This window comes from Phoenix dactylifera, chromosome 5 (genome assembly GCF_051530095.1).
Source record: "Phoenix dactylifera cultivar Ajwa chromosome 5, Ajwa_hap1_PhDact_Kaust_v1.1, whole genome shotgun sequence".
Lineage (NCBI taxonomy): Eukaryota > Viridiplantae > Streptophyta > Magnoliopsida > Arecales > Arecaceae > Phoenix > Phoenix dactylifera.
Window position 1 is genome coordinate 3033549 of NC_143194.1, and position 15926 is coordinate 3049474.

Consider the following 15926-nt stretch of genomic DNA (forward strand, 5'->3'; position numbering starts at 1 on the left):
TTAAGACAAAGAAATGAAGTAACTAATCAACTATACTAGCAACATGCTATTAATCTACTGAGCATATCTCTCAAACAGCAAGGCCATTCTTCCTGTCTGGTTGCGTTGTTGAACCAACAAATGATTTGCTATCAAGTAAGTTCTCTCAGCAAGCTGGCGGTGAGATGTCCTAGTTTAAGAATGTCATGGGGCAGATTAGTTAAATAGGGTAATTTACAGCGCTGAGTATTGCTGGTGACCATCAAAGATTTTCTCATAATTAATTGCTATAGAAATCATCCTTGTTGTTTGACAGCCCATCTGTACCTTAGCTACTATTTGTTGTTGTTAAATTGTCAGAAAGGAAACCTATTATCATCCCTGAGTCTGTTTCTGATATTGGCTAAAGGTGGTTACTGAAACATCGTTTCATCATAACCATGGTATTTATTTTGTTGATATGCTTACTGGCGTATAATTTGGTGTTGTTATTTTTGAAATGGGCACCTTTTCAGAGGTACAAGCAGTTACACAAGGAGGAGTTGCCAAACGATTCTTGCAGCACATCTTCTTTCCATTGTTAGGGTGATTGCTCCAATTTTGCCACACTTGGCTGAGGATGTTTGGCAAAACCTTCCCTTTGGCTATGTGAAAGAGGATGGTTCTGTTGCCAAATTCGTTTTTGAGCTAAAATGGCCAGGTGTAAATGAAAAATGGCTTGCAATGCCAGCTGACGATGTTGATTTCTGGAGGATAATTCTTGAGGTATGCGGATATTTCTTTAACATCATACTCGAATGCCTAAGGGCTCTAATTCTTTATTTTCATTTTTTTGTTCTATTTTATCAGGGAGCTTCTGTTTAACTAAAAAACCATAGTCAACAATTTGTTTGTACGGTCATTACCTAGATATTTATATCATAGACTATGATAGGAATAATTGATCCACATTTTCTATGCCTTCACCAGTGCATAATCTACTTGTCTCTAATCATATGTTAGAATATGAAATTTTTTTGCTGGTGCAAAGTGCATCGCTGATCATTCCTTCCTGGGATTAATTTTCTTGTGTTGTGAAGCTGATCAGAGTTTACCAATTGTTTTATTTAAACCGAAGATTAGGGCATAATTTCCATTATATGGAGCTCCTAGAATATGAATACCTTGTTATAGAAGAGAACTTTCCTCTTATAATATTCTGCTCATAGGATATTTTATATTGCTAAATACTGACTTCGGTCAGCTTGTGATACTAGAAATAGTGATTTTGAGGTTTAGAACTTTCTTTAAATATTATCTTATGTAGTGGCCATTTTAACTTGTGAACCAAATTAAAGATTGTTTCTTGCCATTTAGCTACAGGTGCCACATAGGAGAGGCACTATCCCAATAAGACTAGTACCCAAAAAAAAGAACCATGATACATTAAATTGATGCTGATACGATGACAGCCAGAAGTGACTTTGTTAGACCATAAAGGATAAAGCCTTCCCAATGGATGACCATTGTAGTGTTATAACCTAGCTGGTAAAACTTCGACGGTGTGGCACCATATATTTTATCAAAGGTCAGCTAGGTCTAAAGATGTCATATATAGCAACCCGTGTGCAAGTTATTGTTCAAGTGCTTAAGTTACCTTTTGTTTCTGGTTCTCTCAGTTGTGTAAGATTTGCAGAAAACTGTCAAGTATGCGTTTTAGCAATTATAATTGCGGGAGAATAATAAACACCAGGATGCAGTGAATTAGGATTAGTATGATGCGGGAAAACTCTTAAGACTCGTGAAAAGGAGGATATTTCATATATTCCCCTACAAATGTGCAAAAAAATTTTAAAAAATGGATATAATATTTTGAACTTACTATCAGAACACAAGAGATGTTGCGCTCAGCATACTTTTAAGATCATTACAATACCATTGTCAATGCTTTTTCTGATGTTAAACTTATCATTGATCAGTTGAGATCAGAGGTGAATAAAGTTTTAGAGAATGCTCGAACTGGTAAGCTGATTGGTTCCAGCTTGGAAGCAAAAGTGTATCTTCATGCATCAGATGGCGCCACAGCAACCAGACTACAGGAAATGTGTACTGCCATAAATGATGCAGATGCTCTTCATAGGATACTTATAACATCTCAGGTAGGAAGACCTTAACACCATTTGTTTGCTCTCTCACCATTGTTCATCGGTCTTGAAAAACTATACATATCTGATGGGTTCTTTCAGGTTGAGATTTTGAGTTCACTAGACAATGAATTGGTCACAAGTATACCATATTCTAGTAGATATACAGATAAGAGGACAGGTGAAATATGGATAGGTGCGACTCGGGCCGGTGGTATGAAGTGTGAGAGATGCTGGAATTATTCACCACAAGTTGGTTCATTTGTCGAGCACCCTACTCTTTGCGCTCGTTGCTTCAGTGTAATTGATGTACAACCACTTCCTGCCGCCGCCGGAGTCAGTTGAGTCTTCACAAAGGTGAAGGGTGAAGGATCTGCAATCTTGTGGTGTGTTAGACTTCCTCCAGTGACATCACGTATGCAGTAGAGTTTGTTTCTGTGCCCCTGAATCATCTGATTTGGAAAATATTCATTTTTTTGAATCACAATAATTTTTTTAGTGCTATAGGTAGAAAAGGAAAAAATTTTGATTGTTGGTTTACCATGTAGCTGAATGGGATTCAGTTAAGGTATATTTTTCCCAATAGATATGGAAATTCTTTGGGATTTATGTATTGATCATTTGCAATATTTATCAAGATTATAAAGGTTCTTTAAGTTTGACAACAGACTTGGTTGTATATTTATTTATTACGAGCTATTTATGTTTTTAGCATGTTTTATGTGCATTTTTCAAAAGTAAATGTCTTCCCTTAGTATGTTTGCCAATGGGCCGAGGCCTCCATTCTTGCCATCATAAGCCTCATCAGGTAATCCAACATGAAGTCCAGGCTTGGTGACCCCCCACCTCCTCTCTCTCTCTCTCTCTCTCCCCCTGTACAGATAATTTTTATAGAAATCGTTAGTTGTTATAATTTAATGAAGAATACTTAAAAGATATCAGAAATAAAAAAATAATTATATTTTTATGGGTAAGAATGATGAAATTATCAGCATACATAAAATGATAGCTATCATCCTAGCAGTACTTCTCTACCTTTTTTCTATGTGTTTGGAAGCAGCACTGATGACGTAAAGCTGATTGTAATCTTTTGATCATTAATATTAGAACTAACTAGTAGTGGCATTGACGTCTGGATTCTATTTTATTCCTTAATTTTCTTTGGATCATGCTTATAGAAGATGTGGATATACCTAGATTTAGACTTGGAGTGGTCTTTCTATCAATTTCTTCATGTTTTCTCTGATAAGCTTAAATACAAACATAGTCTTCTACCTTTATACGTTTTTCCCTCCTTTACTAGCGTGGAGCATACTCGCTCCTCTTCTCTGGCTCACTTGCTGAGAGCAGGCACGGAGGCTCTATCTTTATATGTTTGGGCAATTTCATGCCTGTGCCTGTGTGATCTTCTATTTTTTGATTTTGTTAGCTGCATTTATACCCGTCGCGCGTGAGTTGTCGTTGTACAAAAAAAAAAAAAAAAAAAGAAGAAGAAGAAGAAAGAGGATATGGAATAGCTTCCTAAATGCCTTTGGGTTGAGGATTTTTTGTTAGTCAGGATACGGTAGGGTCAAGTTTATTTACCTTAAATTTAAATACAGTGAAAATAGGGGCAGAGCTTTGACTGGACTTAAATCATGAGGCTAGAATACTATTTAGAAATTGAAACAATATATATATCAGATTTTTGAGACATGATTTCGAATAAATTTTTTAATAATTATTTTTAAATTGATTGTTTAAATTATTTCTGAAATTAGTTGATATGATTCATACAAATTCGACTTGTCAGCTTATATTAGGTTTACTATGAATTAAGTCTTAACAAATTGTTTAAATTAGGATCAAATGAATGGCCTGAAAGTTCTGCAGGTGAATATGGGTGGAGAGCTCTCGACCACTGTCGAATCGTTGTGTTTATTTGACCCAACCGGTTTCACCCCTAAGTCCACACGTGTGCAACCACACTAAACAGTGCTCTTCGTCAGTATCAGGGTTGGGCCCATATCGGCCGTGAATCATATCTGTATTTAGATCCTTCTCTCATATTCAATAGCGTCGTGGCTTACCAAACGAAATTAGGCTACACCGTGAACTATGGAAATTAATATCGGATGAAGGAAATTTCATTGCCCTGTCTACTCTGACTAAAGGATTCGTAATAAAAATTGAAAGTTATTGATAAATATATAAATAACTTTTATTTTCTATTTTCTATTTATTTTTTAATTTGATTTTTATATTTTTAATTGTCTATATTAATATGTAAGCAGTCTAGATAATTTTTTTATCTTCCTTAATTCTAATTTTTTTGAGGAAGAAATTCTTTTTCTCACCCTGTTGATGGATTTGTGATCGCTAATCATGAATAGAGGTAGTGGCAAAAAAAATTTTTTTGCTATTACATTACCTGTCCTTTCGTGGGCGAGAGGAATTGAATTAAAAAAATTAATTTATTTGATGTCACATAACCAGGGTATCTTGCGCGCGAAGAAAGATTCACCTTTCTTCATACGAATCCACCGTGGGTCGCTTCTTGCACGGATCTCAAAGCGCTTCTAAATCTCAAAGAAGACCCTCTCGAGGCGCAACCCCGTGAACACCCGCTCATGAACGCGCCTCTTTGAAGAGATCCCCCCTCATGGCCATAAATAACTCTCCATAACCCGTCTTTTGGAACCCCAACCGCACCAGACTCGCGGCCAACCCAAAGGTCTCTCTCTCTTTCTCTTCTCTTTTTTTCTCTCTTCCAGATTTCTTCTCCTTGTCCATACCTCCATCAGGCTTCTCACCACTGATGACCAAAGAACTGGCTTTCTCTCTCTCTCTCTCTCTCTCAGTCTCTCTCATAAGTTGTGTTTAGTATTAGAATTCTTCTCTGATCCATGTGGAAACAAAGTCTAGTTTAGTCCAAGGATTAGTTATAAGTCTTTTTGGTTACTTAGGGTTCAAGTTTTCAGTGTGAGAGGAAGGGGAAGGAGTGGATATCATAAGAGGCCACCTCGTAAGGGAAGGCCTGGTTATTCTAATGGCCTTTCTAAGACTTGTCTTTTATGGCCGGCTAAGAATTGCTTGCACTTTCTGTCTCTTCCCTTTTATTTTCGATGTTTTTAATGCTTTAATTCCCTCTTAATATGATAAAATCGAAAACTTTATGGTGCTTGAGTTGTATGATATTAGGAGACAGGGTTGATTTGGTTTGGCCTTAGATCTCTGGTTTCCAGGAATGGAAATAATTCTTTCAAAAATGGAAATAATTTTTATGGACATAAGAAAGCAGGTAAGTTGAGGTCCACCATAGACCAAGATTCATGACCACCATATTCTGCACATTAATGAAGATTTAAAAAAAAACAATATTCTCAAACACTTTGTTCAACCATCCATATGATTATGATTTGTTCATGAATTACTATGATTATGAATTGCCCGTGAGCCTTCTTTCATTTTATCATAGTGATATCATCACTTGTTTCTCTTGGTGGTTGTGGTGGTTTTGCTGTTTGAGTCCTTACAATCCTAGAGAGATTTCCAAATGCCAACCTCGTGACTCTGCCTTACTTTTGACTAATGTTCGAGGAATTCCTTCAAATTATTTGCTTGCAAATGCTTAGTTTTTACAGGTTTTTGGGTGTAGTATTTACTTAATAATTTCGTGCTCTACAGGTTGAAATAATCATCAACAATCATACTTTCTCAATTCTGAAATTCTTTACCGCATGGGCAATAGATGCTACCTATTCCTGCTTCTCTTGGTTTGTTTGTGCTCTAAGAGCCAGAGTTTTTCATGGCCCTTCTCTTCTTCTTCTGCAATTCCTCCCAGCCATGGTGGTCCGAAGAAGGAATTGTTCGGCACCAGAGCTGACTTCTCAATTGAAGCCATTGAAGACCCCAAGGGAATGAGATTAGTTGAGGATGCAAAGAAGAAACTGGTGACCTCCAACAGCTGTTGGCAAAATGCTTACCGAAATCTATTCTCTGGCTGTAAGGACATCATTGCTGATAAAGATAAGCGATCGAGGTTAGCGTGGCACCTCAGCGATTGCTTTCAGGAGGACTCTGGTAGGTCCAACTTCCCTGCCTGTCATGCAGGGACTGCAATGCTGAATTGTCTCAAGAAATTAGATGGATCCGAATATAACATCTACCTCCAGTTCTTCCTTGAGACCAATTCCATATGCCACCAATTACAGTTAAGTGTTTGCATTTAGTTATTTCCTACCAGTTTGCATGTCAAGTTATGGTATCAATTTCCTTACAGATAATTTGGTTTCATTTCCTCAGGACCGAAGCATTCAAGCATGATACAGAGAGGCTGATCAATGATCTTTCTGAATCAGCTCGATTTGCAGAGGATCAGTTAGTGATAATAGAAGAGAGATCAGAGAAGCTACTGCATGACTCCAAAAGAGTTCATGACTCTTTGACTTCAATAGACCTCCAAACCCAAAATATTGCCCAAGCATCAAAGGAAGTTGAAGCTCAGCTCCATGATGTGGAGAAGCACTCCGTGGCAATTATTGAGCAATCCAGGGGAATAGCTGAATCTCAGCTGGAAATACAAACAGGGTATTTGAGGATGAACGAGACTTTGGAGTCAGGCATGGCTCAGTTGCACAAATCCCACGAGAGTTTGGGTGACGGCTTGGCGAGATTGAGGGACGATGCTACAAAAATAGAGAGCGAGATAGAAGTCTTGAGGGAGTCCATGTCTTCTCGGATGCAAGATCTTCAGAGGAAGGCTAATGACATTGGAGAAGTGGCTGGCATGTCCTTGGAGAAACAGAAGCGACTCTTGGATGGACAGTCTCGGGCCATTGAAGGCCTTGATTTCCTTACAAGATCTCAATATGAAGCAATCAAAGAAAGCCGGTAAGATAATCTTAATTGGATTTGATGGAAATCTATGCTGTCAAGTTCTTCATTCGTTTTTTACTTCTATATGAACTTTGGTAGGGAAAATGTGGAAAAGCTGGCAGAACTTGGACACAGGCAGCAAAAGGAGCTACTTCGTAGACAAGAAGAAATCCAACAGGCTCATGATCGTCTACTCCAAAATTCGCAGTCGATACTGGCAGCTCAGGTACAGTATTCGAGTTAATCTTCTTTACATGCATAATATCTAATTAAATCCGTCGCTTGTATTCTCAGGAAGAGTTTGAATTAAAGCAAGCAAATATTTTTGCTGCTCTGGACAAGCTCTTTGCACTGCATAATGCCCTCTTGGTTGAATCCCGTTTCATCAAGTCATTCTTCTTCTACTCCTCTGTGATCTTTCTTCTCTACATGCTTACTAGTGCAAAGCAAACTTTTGGCATCAGAGCCCGCCTCTATCTAGGTATGCTTCTTCTACATGTATACGTACCGTCTTCAGTCGAAATAAATCGATAGCGTCTTCTTTAGCTCTGATTTGTATTTTTCTAGGTCTCTGTATCACGTTTATGATCGAGATAGCTATAATTAGATTTGGAGAGGATGACTTCAATCGGCAAACATGGATAATGTCCAAAATCTTTTTAGCTAGATCAACATTTTTAGTTGCTGCCGCTGTTCAAATCTTGCATTCCATCTTTACTTACAGGTATGTAATTATTCTTCCTTTTGTATTTCGTCCCATACAATTAATGGTGGTAATGCTTAGGAGACCAATATCAGAAACATGTCTCTGTGATTCTTTTCAGAGACTATGAAGTATTAAACCATCAGTTGCTGCAAACATTGGTAGAGAAGGTTCATAATATGGAACAAAACTCAGGTTTGGAATGTCTCTTTTTTTTCACATTTGACCATATGCCGCAACTTATAAGCTGATTTATAAATTCTCTTATTGGATAGGGAACAAATTCTTGTCTTATAGCATGGAGAGTGATACGGATTTAAGTCGATATTCATGGATAGATGAGGAATTGCCAGAAGATGTAGATGTCGATGTGGATCCCAATTATGCCTTGCCAGAAGAAGTCGCGGAAAATTCTATCACTACGACCTCAGTCAGCAGAAAATATGATCTTCGGCCACGTAGGTGTCGATGAAGCTTTTTTTTTTTTTTTTTTTTGATGTAAAGGGAGGCAATATGTATAATGAGTCCTGTCTCAAAAATATATAGCAATCTAAAAGAGTGCTATCGCAAAAAACATACAATAATCAATTTTTCTCCTGACTTGTAAAAATTTTATAAGAATGGTTTAGAACCATCAGGATGATGCGTAATAATCTCTGGGTTGTTGACAATTTTGACTGGTTGGATCATAAAAAATATCAATATTATAATCTATTGGCACTGTTCCTGTGACAACCCGTGTCCTTACCAAAAAAATATAAGCCGAAAAATATTGTTTAAGTTTATTGGCCTTGTATAAGCATCCAAGATTTATCTAATATATTCGACGTGAGACAAAACATACATATGCATGGTTGCTTGTATGCTCCCCTCATTTAATCTTTAGTGGCCTTGTTTAGTTGAAAGTAAATTTAGTCGCAACCACTACTTGTGGTCGGTCTAAGGCCCTGTTTGGGGGAGCTGTTGGCAGTAGAGCTGTTGGAAATAGAGCTGTTGGAAGTAGAGCTGTCTGAAGTAGAGCTGTTATAAAAAGCTGTTTGCTGTTTGGTAACTACATTCGTAAAGTGCTGTGGTACTTTGTTTTGTGTTTGGTAAACAAAGTAAGAAAGTACTTCTGTATGACAAAATTACCATAAAGGACATTGCATAGTATTATACAACAGAACATAATAAAACATAATATAAATTAATATATAAATATACGATATAGTATAATATTATTGTAATATAAAATAATATTATGTTAATATAGCATAATAGTAATATAATTATTAGAATAAATTAATATTTGGTAATATAACATAATATTAAATTATTTAACATAACATATTAATGTATTATGATATAATGGAATATATATTATATTTATAATATAATACAATAATAAAAGTATAAAATATTATAATTATTAGTATAAATTAATTTCTCATAATATAACATAATATTAAATTATTTAAAATAACATATTAATGTATTATAATGTAATGTAATATAATACAATATTTATAGTATAATACAATATATAAAGGTATAAAATATTATAATTATTATTATAAATTAATTTTCCATAATATAACATAATATTAAATTATTTAAAAAAATATAGCGTGGGCCGCGAGGTTGATGATTAAAAAAAAACAATAGATTGATTTTGGAAGGTATGGAAAAGGATTAAAAATTTTTTCTTCTAAAATGTGGTTCAAGAGATGCATACAAAAATTGAAAAGAAAAATACATTTTCTTACAGAAGGGAGTCTGACGGCTAAGATTCTTGGCTCCAGCAGATTTTTAGGTTTATAAAGGGATAAACTATGTAATTATGTTATTTTAATATGGGCATTTTTGTCAAAAATACAGCTTTCCGAAAAAGCTGAAACAGCTTCCTCCCAAAAGCTCCAAATTGGAGCTTCCTCCCAAAAGCTGTTTTCAGCTTCCCGCAAAAGCTGAAACAGCTTTTCGAAAAATTTACCAAACACAGTTTTTCATCTAAAAGTACTTTTGGAGGGCCAGAAAGTACTTTCTGTCCCTCCAAAAGCTTCCCCAAACAGGGCCTAAATTAGTTCATCTCGTAGTGTCCTCGTATTCGCTTAAGCCATGAACCAAATTCACTCTAATATCATTTGTCACAACTTAATTGATACCCAAAATCCACTTAGTGCATAATTGAGTGGGACTAAACACATGCTAACATAGATTCTCACAGCACTGTCATATTATAAGATTCATTTTGCTTGATTTCATAAGAGAGGTCCTCCATGGTGCATGTGTTGTATCGTAGAAGATTGTACAGTTGTGTATAGGTGTCATATCATCCATTTCATAGACGGATATATCATGTTTGGCATCGAATGTAATTGTTCAAGTTTTTGAGACGAGAAACAACCGTTTGTCTCTAAAATGGATGACATAGTGGCTACATAGGGGTGGCAATTGTAGCCAATCCATCGTATATCATATTTGACCCAACCTAAATAGAATGAGTTATACCCGACCCATTTAAACCCTAGGGTGGGTATGAGTTCCGGATAAAATATCGAAGTGGGTTCGGATTCGGTACGGATAATGGTATGTCCCTACTCAAACCCGATCCAATATTATCTTAATCTAAATCCACCCTTCCAAAATTATAATTATTTTATAATATTTGTATTTTCTTTTCCGATCCTATCAAACCCAACCCAAATCCGTACCATCTATTTCACCTTAAGCCGATCCGACCCTGCCATCCCTGGGAAAATAACAGCCGCTGTGACCGTCAACATTTTTTTCAGGTAACAAAAAACGACTTTTTAAAACTTGACTGCAGGAATTCGACGGTTGGCTTTGCCGCCACTGGCCATTTGGTAACATGTCCTCCATTTCTCCCGCCCTCCCGAAGCTCCAATGCAGCTCCTTCTCCTCCGACCAACGAGCCCTCTCCCTCCTCCTCCAGGGCCCCGTCAACCCCACCCACCTCCCCCAAATCCACGCCCGAATCTTCCGTCTCGGCGCCCACCACGACAACCTCATCGCCACACGCCTCATCGGACGCCTTCCCGCCCCCCTTGCCCTCCGCATTCTCTGCCTTCTCGATAAGCCCAGCATCTTCCCGTTTAACGCCGCCATCCGTGTCCTCTCCGATGCCGGTCTCCCCCTCCCTGCCCTCTCCCTCTTCAAGTCCCTCATGCTCCGCTCCCTTTCCCCCAATGATTTCACCTTCTCGTTCCTCCTCAAGGCCTGCACATCCTCCAAAGACGCTTACCACGTCCAGCAAATCCATTCCCATGTCGTCAAAACAGGGTTCGGTTCGAATTCTTATGTCCCCAATGGGCTTCTCTCTGCCTATGTAAACGGTGCTGGGGATGTTGTATCGGCGCATAGATTGTTTGATGAAATGCCGGAGAGAAAGTTGGTTTGTTCCTGGACATGTTTGATTGCTGGATATGCTCAATCTGGGAGGTCGGAGGAAGCTCTGAAGCTTTTTCTGAGAATGGTCAAGGGGAATATGAAGTTGGAGGATGACACCATGGTAAGCACCCTGTCTGCATGTTCAAATCTCAAGACTGTGGATCTTGAGAAGTGGGTGGATATTTTCATGGAATTTGGTACTAGTCTTCATAAGTTTTCGTGTGATTCAGTCAACACTGTTCTTATTTATCTGTATGGAAGGTGGGGGAAGATTGAGAAAGGTAGAGAATTATTTGATAGGATGATGGGGAGAGGAAGGGAAAATATAAGCATTGTGGCATGGAATGCCATGATCGGTGGGTATGTCCAAAACAGTCTGCCGATTGAGGCTTTGGATCTTTTTCATAAAATGCTTTCTATTTCGAGACCCAAACCTAACCATGTTACGATTGTTAGCGTGCTCTCAGCTTGTGCTTTAGTGGGTGATTTGGAACTTGGGAGATGGGCTCATGAATATGTGAAATTCAATGGTCGTAAAGGGGTTCTCGAATCAAATAGGATTCTAGCAACTGCTTTCATAGACATGTATTCCAAGTGTGGGAGTTTGGAGGAGGCTAAGAAGGTCTTCGATGGAATGGCCATGAAGGATGTCATCTCTTTCAATGCCATGATCATGGGTCTTGCCACAAATGGTCAAGGAGAAGTGGTTCTGAGGCTCTTCTCTGAAATGGAGAAGTCTGGTGTCCAACCCAATGATGGGACTTTCTTGGGTTTACTGTGTGCATGCACCCATTCAGGATTGGTGGATGAAGGGCGCATGCTCTTCAAAGATATGTACCGGAAGTATTTAGTCACACCAAGTTTAGACCATTATGCCTCTTTTGTCAATCTCCTTGCACGGGCCAGCCATGTTGAAGAGGCTCTTGAGGTTGTTAAGAGCATGCCAATTCAGCCTAATGGCCTTGTGTGGGGAGCATTGCTAGGAGCATGCTTGGTTCATTCTAGAGTTGACATCGCTCAAGATGTAGCAAGAAAGCTTGTTGATGTGGACCCAGAAAACTCTGCTGGTTATGTTATGTTGTCTAATGCATATGCAATCCATCATAGTTGGGGCAACATTGTCGCGTTGAGAGAATTGATGAAGATGAAAGGCGTCAGAAAGCAACCAGGTTGCAGTTGGATCAGTGTCAATGGAATTGTGCATGAATTTCAAGTGGGATCTATATCACACCCTCAATTAGAGAAGTTGCACTGTTTATTGGCTTCTTTGTCTCAGGAAATGAGATTGATGGGCTGTTTTTTTTTTTTGCTAAAAAATTGATGGGCTGTTAGATAGAAGAGTCTACCGAAGGTTGGGCACAAATGAGCATAGAAGTGGATTCACAGGGATGCTATCAACTCCAAAACGAGTCTCCTTGGTGTGAGTTCTGTTCATGCAACTCATTCTACTTTAAAGTTCTTTTATTGTTAAATTTTTGCCATGCTTTTGCAAAAATCACAACCTTTTTTCTTTTTGGATAAAAAATTTTAGGTCAACAAAATTCCTTTTGAACATCAACTTGCTTTTGAGAAAAGCTGGATTCCTAGACCCTGCAAATGCAAAGCTTCCTGACGATTATCTATATCCCACCGGCTTAGAGCCAAAATCCTCAGGGTATGTCAGTTTTGGGAATACTTATTCTGTGTATTTGCAAACTTAACTTAGTCTTATTTCTTCATTCATGGATCAGTGATTTGTGTGGATAAATGGCAATTCCTGATTAGATCAGGCTGATGCCAAGTTACTGTACCTTTTGACTGTACTGTTATTGCGTTTATCTAATAAAGTGCAGAATTTATTAGTCATAACTTTTAATTGATTGTTCCAAGTAAGCAGCCACGGAGAGACATGACATGAAAATAAGAGTTCACACTTTTATTACCACCAAATTTTTGGAAGATTGGGATTTCTCACTCGTATGATGTTCACCAAATTTAAGTTTCATAAGGAATAGTACTAATCTTTTGACTTTTTTCTTGGTATTTTGCAATTTATTCAAAACTTTATGATTGATTGCTCATTTGCAGCCTTACACGTGATAACATTTTGTGACATATATTGACGGCTGGGTCTTATTACAAATAATTTTAAGAATCCATTATTAATCGAAATTTTTAAAGTTTTTGGTGGTGTAAGTGTAAATATTGAAGTGTTTCTGCAATTTTCTCCCAAATTTTTATGCTGCTTAACTTCCACATAAAAACGTATGCGGACTTTGGGAACCTGGAATCCATCGGCGCATAAAATTCTTATGCAAGGAAACATATCCGCATAGAACAAATATGCTGCCTATAAGTCACCAGAAACCGGAGAGTGCATAAACGTATTATGCGGACATTCATCAGCATAGCAAAAATATAAAGGCAAGAGCCACCCGGTATCATTTCCCGCATAAAATTCTTCTGCCGATAAAGATCTGCATAGCAATAATAATATGAGGACTCTTGTAAACTATAGTCAACGGTTGCATAAAAGTTTTACGCGGCAATTATGCCGCATACGAAATATATGTAGACACAAGGCGCTTAATTGGATGGCGGTGCATATATTTTCTATGGGGAAGCAATCCGCATAGAAAAAATAGATGCGCACGTAGAATTAATATGCTGACATACAACCGCATAAACGGTTATGCGTACAATATCATCTGCATAGCCATAATATGAGGACACCAGTCTACTCGTATTGATTCGCGCATAACCTTCTTATGCGGAAGAGAAACCGCATAGCAAAGATCATATGCGGACACACCATCAGACGACGTGTGCATAAACGTTATACGCGGACAATTATGCCGCATAGGAACTGTATGCAGACATAAGGCACAATATGGAATACGGTGCATAACCGCAAAATACAAATACGAGGACAATGGGCAATTAAAAATAGTTGCGCATAAAATCAATATGCTAGCATGACTCGCATAAATTATTGTATGCGGACAAGAGCAATATAAGCAATTGTTATGCATAACCGTCTTATGCGGACGTTGTTTCCGCATAAACATAATATAAGGACAGCACTCCAATCGGAACCTTTTGTGCATAAAAGCCTTATGCGGCCCAGGAACCGCATAGACAAGATAATATGCGGAGGTGAATAAATGAAGACGACGAGCGCATAATATTTATATGCGGAATTGCACCGCCTATGTATAATTTGCGGACACGTGGCGAATGTTAGATCTTAGTGCATAGAATGTTTGTGCGGATGAGTGGCCACATAGGAAAAATACGAGGACATTCACTCCATTTAAAGAACCGCCCGCATAAAATGCTTATGTTGACTTACGTCCACATAAAAACGTATGCGGCCACTAGACAACTGAGGAGAGTGCGTCGCATAAAATGCTTATGCTGTCATTCGTCCGCATAATCAAAATATAATCAGCGGGATGTGGAAAGTGACGGAGCGTGCCGGCACGGGAGACCACGTGCGCTCAGCGCGGCGGCCGCCAGCTTTGGGCGTGGGAGCCACGTGCCGATTTATGAGACCAACACGAGGGTTGATGCGCGGAGGCTTCCATTCTCATGTCCGGACGCGACATTCGAGAAGCAGAGCGGCTTCCGGGTGCTTGGGATTACTAGTTACGTTTCTTTGATGACTCCTTCGCCCTTCCCTTTGTTTTTATTTCTTTTCTTTACTTTTATGTAAGGTGGTGGAAATAATCTCTTTACTATTAGCACGGAAATCTTGTGCTATCTGTGGACATCTACTACTGATTACGCTACATACGTCTCCGCACAAGCTTGTTATGAAAAAGGGAATAATCACTGTCATCCTTCCCTGAGTCAGGATCCATTAGAAAAAGATGTATGTATTAATTATCATCCGCATGCATGGAGGCCTCTTTTGTTAAATACTCTTTACTAAATTATCTCATGCAGAAATTTTTGAAATTCAAACACATGTTTAGCTTCTATGCTTTTTGCATTATATAGAAAAATATAGTGATCTATAGATGTATATAATTATTCTAAACATGTAGGTTGTTATCTATTAATAAAGCATACTAATGATGGTTTACCAAACAAAAAGCTATGTCAATGATTTGTTGCTACATCCTTTCTCATATATATGAATCATATATCCTAAAGATAGAGAAAATATTTAGACACATCATTTCATCCTAGAATAAAGTTAAACTTTTAAATATTTTTTTAAAATATATTTTAAAATATGGACTGAATTGTTTTTTATTGATACATTGCAACAAAAAAAAAGTTTATTATAAATATGCAGGTTGTTACCCATTGAGAAAGTATAGCAATGATGGTTTACCCAAGTCAAAAAAAAAAAAAAGAAAAGAAAAAAAGCAATGGTTAGTTGCTACGACCTTTTATCTTACATATGAAGTATCCTAAAGTTAGATAAAATATTTGAACACGTCACCTCCTTCTAGAATAAAGTTAAATAACCAAATAAAGTTAAACAACTAGTTGCTGGCTTACGGAGAAATATATGTTTTCAAAGTACTCAGCCATTGACGCTACCAAGTCAATATCATAAAATCTCCACCTACAATCCATGATATAATAATATTTCTTGTCAATCAAGCTAGCTGCCTTCGCTTGATCCATAAATCACCATTCTTGAGCTCTCCTTTCATCCTGTAATTTTAGATGAAGGTTGTCAAACAAAGACCTTTTTTATATATTAAAAATGTAAATTATTTGCAATCACTGAATGCTAGAAACTTGCTTGTCCTCTGATGTGACAAGCCTTTTTAATGATTAAAGTAAATTATTCAATTACCTTTCACTCACATGATCAAAGATGAGTGTGTGGAGGCAATGATAGATGATTAAAAATATAAGTTGCTTTAAACTTGTTTATT

General features: G+C 37.7%; 3 protein-coding genes across 10 annotated transcripts in view; all 3 read left to right on the top strand.

Moving 5' to 3' along the window:
- OVA2 (tRNA synthetase class I (I, L, M and V) family protein) overlaps window positions 1-2769 on the top strand; it is a 29961-nt gene extending 27192 nt beyond the window's left edge. For all 6 annotated transcript variants that reach the window (XM_017842228.4, XM_088721362.1, XM_017842230.4 and 3 more), the window contains 3 exons: window positions 495-744; window positions 1938-2117; window positions 2205-2769. In XM_017842228.4, coding sequence (XP_017697717.3) covers window positions 495-744; window positions 1938-2117; window positions 2205-2447 — 673 coding nt within the window. In that variant the 3' untranslated portion in view covers window positions 2448-2769. The remainder of the gene's footprint in view (window positions 1-494; window positions 745-1937; window positions 2118-2204) is intronic.
- A 1920-nt stretch (window positions 2770-4689) lies between these two features.
- GEX1 (gamete expressed protein 1) lies at window positions 4690-8330 on the top strand. Of its 2 annotated transcripts, XM_039129484.2 has the most exons (8): window positions 4690-4815; window positions 5769-6294; window positions 6387-6974; window positions 7059-7185; window positions 7254-7440; window positions 7527-7683; window positions 7784-7857; window positions 7938-8330. In XM_039129484.2, the coding sequence occupies exons 2-8, from the start codon at window positions 5822-5824 to the stop codon at window positions 8132-8134; spliced, it is 1803 nt and encodes a 600-aa protein (XP_038985412.2). In that variant the 5' UTR covers window positions 4690-4815; window positions 5769-5821; the 3' UTR covers window positions 8135-8330. The 2 variants fall into 2 exon arrangements, with proteins under 2 accessions (XP_038985412.2, XP_088577489.1); XM_088721363.2 differs by lacking the exon at window positions 4690-4815 and having other exon boundaries at window positions 5681-6294.
- Window positions 8331-10326: 1996 nt separating this feature from the next.
- Window positions 10327-12890, top strand: LOC103704972 (putative pentatricopeptide repeat-containing protein At3g08820). Of its 2 annotated transcripts, XM_088721370.2 has the most exons (3): window positions 10327-12262; window positions 12382-12467; window positions 12581-12890. In XM_088721370.2, exons 1-3 carry the CDS (start codon window positions 10511-10513, stop codon window positions 12747-12749), a joined length of 2007 nt encoding a protein of 668 aa, XP_088577496.1. In that variant the 5' UTR covers window positions 10327-10510; the 3' UTR covers window positions 12750-12890. The 2 variants fall into 2 exon arrangements, 1 of the variants encoding a protein (XP_088577496.1); XR_015986865.2 differs by having other exon boundaries at window positions 10332-12469; window positions 12581-12641.
- Window positions 12891-15926: the final 3036 nt, after the last annotated feature.

Coding starts and splice junctions, on each gene's coding strand:
- LOC103704972 (XM_088721370.2), top strand. CDS start 10,511: ATGTCCTCCATTTCTCCCGCCCTCCCGAAGCTCCAATGCAGCTCCTTC. Junction 12,263..12,381: donor GAATTGTGCATGAATTTCAA/GTGGGATCTATA, acceptor ATGGGCTGTTAG/ATAGAAGAGTCTACCGAAGG. Junction 12,468..12,580: donor CTCCAAAACGAGTCTCCTTG/GTGTGAGTTCTG, acceptor AAAAAATTTTAG/GTCAACAAAATTCCTTTTGA.
- GEX1 (XM_039129484.2), top strand. CDS start 5,822: ATGGGCAATAGATGCTACCTATTCCTGCTTCTCTTGGTTTGTTTGTGC. Junction 7,186..7,253: donor AGTCGATACTGGCAGCTCAG/GTACAGTATTCG, acceptor TTGTATTCTCAG/GAAGAGTTTGAATTAAAGCA. Junction 7,858..7,937: donor TAATATGGAACAAAACTCAG/GTTTGGAATGTC, acceptor CTTATTGGATAG/GGAACAAATTCTTGTCTTAT.